This window comes from Corvus kubaryi, unplaced genomic scaffold, assembly GCF_017639235.1.
Source record: "Corvus kubaryi isolate FWS band 111438036 unplaced genomic scaffold, C.kubaryi_AGA036_p1.0 134, whole genome shotgun sequence".
NCBI classification, from domain to species: domain Eukaryota; kingdom Metazoa; phylum Chordata; class Aves; order Passeriformes; family Corvidae; genus Corvus; species Corvus kubaryi.
The window spans coordinates 9,199,027-9,205,781 of record NW_024580668.1 but is presented as its reverse complement, the minus strand read 5'-3'; the positions used below and the strand labels follow the sequence as shown (position 1 = coordinate 9,205,781).

Here is a 6,755-nt window from a genome sequence, read left to right as displayed (position 1 = left end):
GGGGGGGTGGTGTGGGACTGGGACCCCACTCTGAGCTTTTGCTCCCTGTGCAGGCTGTCACAGACACTGAGGAGGAGTTGGAAATCAATATTGATATAGAAGATTGATATAGAGGAGAGTATGGATATAGATGTAGAAGAGAATGGAGAGGAAGAGATGGAGGTGGACGTGGAGGAGATGGAAGAAGAGATGGAGGTGGAAATGGAAGATTACATTGAAGACACAGAAGTGGATGAGAAAGGTGAGGAGGAGGACATGGTCTTGGGACGAAGACCGACCCCAGCAGCAGGACAGGCAGGTGCTCCCCATGCCCTGCCCACAGGCAGAGTGGGTCCCCTGCTGCCAGGCCGGGGCTGGGCTGGGTGCCCTGCTCAGGGACACGGTGCCCCGGGGGGCTCTGGATTCTGGAGGCACAAGCAGCACCCCCAGCCTGCCCTGCCCTTGCTTTGGGCCATGCCAGCCCTGTCCCAGTGCCTGGGGCCCGGCTCCCAGCCCCAGCTGGGCTCAGTTCTGGCAGCAGAGTCCTGCTCTGCCAGCGTGTCCCAGCCTGGGGGCACAGGGAACAGCCCTCAGGGCCGCACTGGAGTGACGGTGCCACTTGCTTTTCTTCCAGGACTGACTGAGATGCCAGGCAGGGATGCCACCCTTCTGTAATATGTTTTAGAGAGTGTTCTTCAATAGCCTTGTGTATATTCGTTTTATAGATTTTTGTTGTTACAAAGATTCTTACAATGTAAATACATGGTGTAGTTCATTGTTGTTTCTGCTCTTCTGTAGACAAACCATCTTTATTTTTCATACCCCACCTCTCTTCTCATTTCCTGTGGACACAGGAAGCATGGACTTTTGGTTTCCTGTTGCTCCAGGGTGAACACGTGTGGGCTGTGCTGGGTTGGGAGGTACCTGTGCACACAGCGGGTCCCACTTAGAGGTCTGTACATACTTCGTATTTGTAGAGGCAGATCCCACAGGGCCCTTTCCTTTACACGTGGGAGCAGGGCCGAGCCTGCGTGGTCCTGCAGAGCCTCATCAGTGGCACTTCACTAGGTGGCACCAGACACCAGCGCTGAGAGGGTGAGGCTGGGCTGCGGGCATCCTCTTCTCCCGGGCACCCCGAGGGAATGGAGCCAGCCTGGAGCTGAGGGGAGCTTCCTGAGCCATGAGCTGGGCAGGGATGGATGGATGGATGGATGGATGGATGGATGGATGGATGGATGGAGCTCATCATCAGGCTGAAAGCTTTGCATCAGCTGGTGGGGGACTAGGGCTGCTTTGCAGGGCAGGAGCTGCTCCTTAGGTGCTTTGTGTACCTGCGTAGGGCTGGGGGATCAGGGGTTACTGGCCTCCCTCCTTTCCCTTCCCAGCAAATACAAACTGGAGAGCCTTGCTCTGGCTGGGAAAATGCAACATCTGCCATGATACCCTCAAGCATCACACAAATGGGGCCTTGTAGCTTCAAAAGGAGGGCCACAAAGTTGTTTTCACAGGGAAGAGCGTGAGCCATGTGGAATGGGGCGTGCTCTGTGGGGTACTGGGGCAATGGCTACTGTACATGTAACAGAATGCAACATGAGGACTGCAGGCAATCCTGTGCCCAGAAATGCCTGGGTCCTGGTTATTCCATGGGAGTTTGCAACAAAAAGAGTTCACACTTTCCCCCCTGCTTTGAATAAAGCACTATAGAATGTTCTTCAGGTGGATTTCTTCCCCCCCCAATCTTCTCTGCAGCTTAATCCTAGCCTTGCTCCTTGATCTTTCCTCCTCCTATGGAGGCATAGGTCCAAGCACAACCTATGCCAGATTCTGGCACCAGCTGGGAGCACAGCATTGTCCTCTCCAGCCCCAGCAGCAGCTAAATGGCAATGGATTGCTTAAAAATTAATCCAATGTTTGTATTTTTCATTAAAAGTGCTACACTGTTGGTGCACAGCCCAGAAAATCTTTTGGGGTTGTGCGAGAAACAAAGCCCACTCCTCTTGTGAGGTTTTAAAATTTTATTAGGGGGAAAAGTCAACAAAGCAAAAGCAACAGTGCTGGATATGTGACCGTAGCCAGAGGCGTGCTGTCTCACGTGAGGCTCCAGGTTTGTATACTCCAGGTATTGCGTCAGCCTCATACATATTCATAACTCAGAATACATACTCAGAACTTTTCAGAAACTCTTTAGCATTTTCTTAGAACTGATTCACATGCTCCCTCGCCCTTCCCGCCTCTGTAGAGTACGTGCAGTTTAACTTGAGGGTCCAGCAAATGGCGCTTTCCCGTTACGCTCGCTCGCCAGATGTCATCGAATCAGGCTAGCGGGCTCCCTTTGTTGCTGTCATTGCAAGCCAAACACGACTACATCTGCACAGCAACACCAACTTCTAACACTTGCAAAAGCCAATACTTCAAAGCACATTTATCACAGGCTGGCTGTATCTTCCGCACGTTATTTAATGAATGACTTCACAAAGAGCTAATGCAGCCACGGGGTCAACAGGGAAATTGGACAATAATTAACAGATACCAGGTTAGTTGAGGTCCAGTTAACGGGGCCCATTGGAACTTGAGAATGGAAGTCTGAGCAGGAAAGGGCACAGTGAGAGGCCCACCATGCCCTGGATGGAAAGTGGCACCTCCAGGGGCTGGATCAGTGCAATGGTGGGGGGCTCGGGCTGCACAGAGCATGTAGGAGTGATACTGGCCTTTTGCTGCTCTTTGTCCCCACCTGGTTGCGACATCAGGGGCTGCCCCTTGCAGGACTGGGTGGGGTTTGGCTGTGGAAGCCTTCCCCTTCCTGGGGATTCCCAGAGCCTGTTCCCAGAACGGCTTGGGTTCCTGCCAGCCCCAGAAAGTCCCACAGAAATGTTTTGGGAACCCCTTACACAAGCTGAGGGGGGACATTGACCAATTGGTGGGAAATGGAGTAACTTCCCATTGCCCAAGGGCACCTAAAGAAAACAGATTTACCTGGAGGCCAGGGAAGGGTTACAATTTCCTTGGGGGGGAGGAACGGGTTGAGGCTTGAAGAGTGGTGGGACCTTTGCCATCCAAACCAGGAATACAGCCCCTAATTCCACAGCCATCAAGAGTTAGGGCTCAGTCAAGTTGTCCTTGTGCTGCATCATGGCTGATGATAGGGCCGGAAGGAGTGGATTATCCTACCCCAGAGAGGTCAGCCACTTTCTTCCAGCACCAACCTGCTTCCTACATGGCAGTAGCCACCCAGAGAAGATGCTGGGGTTCAGGTGACATCCCCCCCCTCCCCCCCGAGCTTGAGAAAGACCCACCCTTGGCTAAACCAAAGGTGTTTTCCCCACACCAACTTACACTCCCAGTGGGGCAGGAGTTGGGAGGGTTTGCGGCTGGGGCAAGTTACCCCTGGGAAAAACTTGAAGGATCATCCCTGGGAAGGCACAGGCAGACTCATGCTGATTTGGATCATGCTGTAAGGTTTGGTTTGCAGGACCATGTGGAAGCAAAGTACAGAGGGAAACCATTTAATAGACCCCCAGAAGGGAACATGGTCACCACAAGGCTTTCCCCTGGAAAAGGATACCTGGAGAAGATACCTGCCCAGGAGAAAGCAGCTCCACTGCCTCCAGCTTGTCAGGGCGGACAATGCCCTGGCTCATCTCGCCCTGGCTTTTTCCTCAGCCCCAGGTGTAGCTGCAGGGGTCGGTTGTGCAATGGAATAGCTGCTTTTTGAGCAATCAAACAATCCCCTTTGAAACTTGCGCAAAAGGCTTGTCCGGAAAACACAATGCAACAGGCAGAGGAAAAAAAGTACAAACATTGGAACGTGCCCAGCTCTTTTCCCCACCCCCATCCTCCCCAAGGGTTTAAATGGTGGTGTCCCCGACCTCTCACGCTCGCACCTCTCAGGGACACGGCAGTATGAAGACGGTGGCCGCCCTCCTCCTGGTGGGGATGCTCATCCTCTGGGCAGAGCTGCCAACAGGTAGGAGATGTCCTAGGATAAGGTACGGGGAGGAAAAGCGCAGGTGCTGGGAAGGAGCCACGTTTACAAGGATCCTGTGGGAAGGGGAGAGGGGAGGAGAGGGGTGTTTGCCGGACAGCATCTCCCCAGGGCCCTTCAGCTGCCCTGGAGCAAACCAGTCTCTCCTCCTGCAGGCAGCGCCTGGTCCTGTCCCCCCGTCCGCTTCATCTGCGCGATGCACAACCCGCCGAACCAGTGCCTCGTCGACCGGCACTGCCCCCGCGGCAAGAAGTGCTGCCAGTCCTTCTGCGGGAGGAAGTGCCTCTCCAAGCCGCCGGCCATCCCCGTCACCTACGGTAGGAGCTCGGCAGCCCCCGCCCGCTCGCGGGTAGCAGAGCGGGGTATGATGAGGGTGGCTCTGGGCAGGGAGCTGTGTCCAGCTGCCAGAGCCCCCCAGGTCAGGCTGGTGGATGAACATGTGGGCTGGGGTGAACACCAGACCCAACCTCTTTCTTTCTCTCCCTTTCCTCAGTGTGAGCTCCAGCTCCCAGGACAGACTGAGGGTCGTTTCAGCATTCCTATTCCACCTTGGCTCCAGGATCACTCCGTGACAGCTGCCGCACAGCGCTACGTGCCATCCACTTCCCCTCTCCCGGTGCTTCCCCACCGCTCTTTGAACAAATAAAAGAGGCTTTTCCCAGGGGTGCTTGTGGTGTGTGACTCCTTTCCCCACCTCCTCCCTCCTCCCTCCATCCTGGCACACAGTCTGACTGCTGCTTTCACCCCAGAATTTCTGCTGGGGGAAGAGGATGAAAACAGCCTGGCTACACACGTGCAGTGTGGTTAGGGGCTGGCTTGGGGGAGAAAATCCATCCAGAGGCATACAACCTCCAGGAGGAGGGAGCAAGGGGAAGAGACTGGAACAAAACATGACAGGTTGCTTTAGGAAGGCTGGAAGGCTGCAAGGGGCCCTGGAGAGCAGTGTGTCCTCCAGGCCCCTCCAGCTGCACAGGGCTGTGGAAGGGAACTGACCCTGCCCGCCCAGGGGGATACAGAAGGCAGAGCCTCCCTAGGAGTACCCTACTTGGGGCTCATCTGGAGAGCAGAGGAGGGGGGTTACACAGACCCAAACCCCAAGTGGTGCTGAACCCCTCACTGAACCTAAGCTGGTGGGGAAAATTCAGCTGAAGAAACTTGCCTTGGAAAGCCTCAAGCCAGGGCAATAAAATCATAGCTCCAAGGGGTTCTCGTAATTTTTGTACAGCTGAGTGCTGGGGACAAAAAATTCAGGAAATGCCAAGAAGCATCAGCAGAAGAGAGTGTGTGTAGCCCGAGGGACCTGCTGGCCTCTGTGCAATAGCAGAACCAGGGACGGCCACCACGCACTGCAGGGGCAGAGCATCACCCAGCCTAACGCCCACAGAGGGCCTGCCAGCCCTCCCCAGCCCATTGCTGATACCAGCCCTGTATGTCCCATTCTCAACAAGCCCAGACTGGGGGAGGAGCTTGGTCCGTCTGCACACACCGGAGGGAGCAGAGAGGAGCTAGTGCTGCGTGAGAGCTGAGCTAATGATCCCCCCGGCCAGGCACGGGCAAAGCGATCTGGAGAGCTGCACCAGCTGGCCAGATTTTAAACCACCCACAAACACAGCAGGATGAAGACTCTGGCTGTGGGATTGACACCTTGCATGGTCCATGGTAGATGCTGGAAGCTTCCTGGCCGAGACTGGGGGGAGCATCTGCGGGAGCGAGTCTTTCTATGGTCACGTCTATGGAGGTGACTTTCTCCCTGTGGAGGAACTAGAAGGAGGCAAAGCTCAGAAATTACTCTCACTGAGAAGGAAGAAGTCCTAGAGCGAAGAAACCAACTCTTTGCTTAGCCTGGCCACGGGAGGGCAGAGAGAACTGGAGAGCTCATGCAGCGCTGAAAACGCCAGCGATCGAGCAGGGACAGGCAGAACGAGACCGGGGAGCTCGTCAGCCAAACTCAGCGTAAAACCAGACATTGCTTCTGCCCAGTGTAGTGTCCTTGCAGGGGAAAACTATCCCTGACACCAGCCCAACCCTCTGCGCAGGGAGAGCTGTGCCGCACAAACCGTGGGACGAAGGAGGCTGAGCCCCAGCGCTCCCCCAGCCGTCCCCGCATCCCGGCACGGGGCTGGCGGCAGCCAGGGCAGAACAGCGTGATTACACCTCCCGCGGTCATTAGTCACAGATCACAACCCTCCTCCTCCTCCATCAGCACCAGTTATTATCAGCTATTAAGCAGGCATTTCCATACATCTGGCTAATTTGATAATGCTGCAATTATCTTGGTTTGTTAACAAGATTAAATTGCTAATTGGTTTGATTAAGCACAGAGCTGCAGGCATGGGGTGCCTCTCAGCTGGCCCCGCATAACCCGATGGATGCCGTGCCCAGGGCAGCAGCTCCTCTGCAGAGACAAGGAAATGGCAGGGAGGGTTCATCCTCCCAAAACCTGCTGCCTGAGGTATCCAGATCTCCCTGTGAGAGGTTCCTCTTCCTGCTCTGAGACAGCTCTGCTCATGTCACCACTGTCACCCAGCTACTGGCCCAGGAAGGCAGGAGGAGGTGGCTTTGGGCCAGAGGATGTTCTGGGGACATCCAGTCTGTCTCAGTCCTGCTGCTTTCTGTTTTGGAGCCCTGCAAGTCAGAAATCCCAGAGGCAATGCACCAACTGTGCCTCCACCTGCAGCTGTGTCAACAAATCCTCTGCCTTTCTCCTCCCAGGCACAGGACCCTGCCTCCTGTGCACAGCATTTCCAGCTATCACCAGCTGTACTGGGGAGTCTGGGGAGCTCCCAGCGCTGGA

At 55.2% G+C, this 6,755-nt stretch overlaps 1 protein-coding gene across 1 annotated transcript; it reads left to right on the top strand.

The window, feature by feature from the left end:
• The first annotated feature begins 3,832 nt into the window (after window positions 1–3,832).
• PI3 (peptidase inhibitor 3) lies at window positions 3,833–4,624 on the top strand. The gene is made up of 3 exons (XM_042050082.1): window positions 3,833–3,943; window positions 4,117–4,278; window positions 4,455–4,624. Exons 1-3 carry the CDS (start codon window positions 3,880–3,882, stop codon window positions 4,457–4,459), a joined length of 231 nt encoding a protein of 76 aa, XP_041906016.1. The 5' UTR covers window positions 3,833–3,879; the 3' UTR covers window positions 4,460–4,624.
• Window positions 4,625–6,755: the final 2,131 nt, after the last annotated feature.

Coding starts and splice junctions, on each gene's coding strand:
- PI3 (XM_042050082.1), top strand. CDS start 3,880: ATGAAGACGGTGGCCGCCCTCCTCCTGGTGGGGATGCTCATCCTCTGG. Junction 3,944..4,116: donor CTGGGCAGAGCTGCCAACAG/GTAGGAGATGTC, acceptor CTCCTCCTGCAG/GCAGCGCCTGGTCCTGTCCC.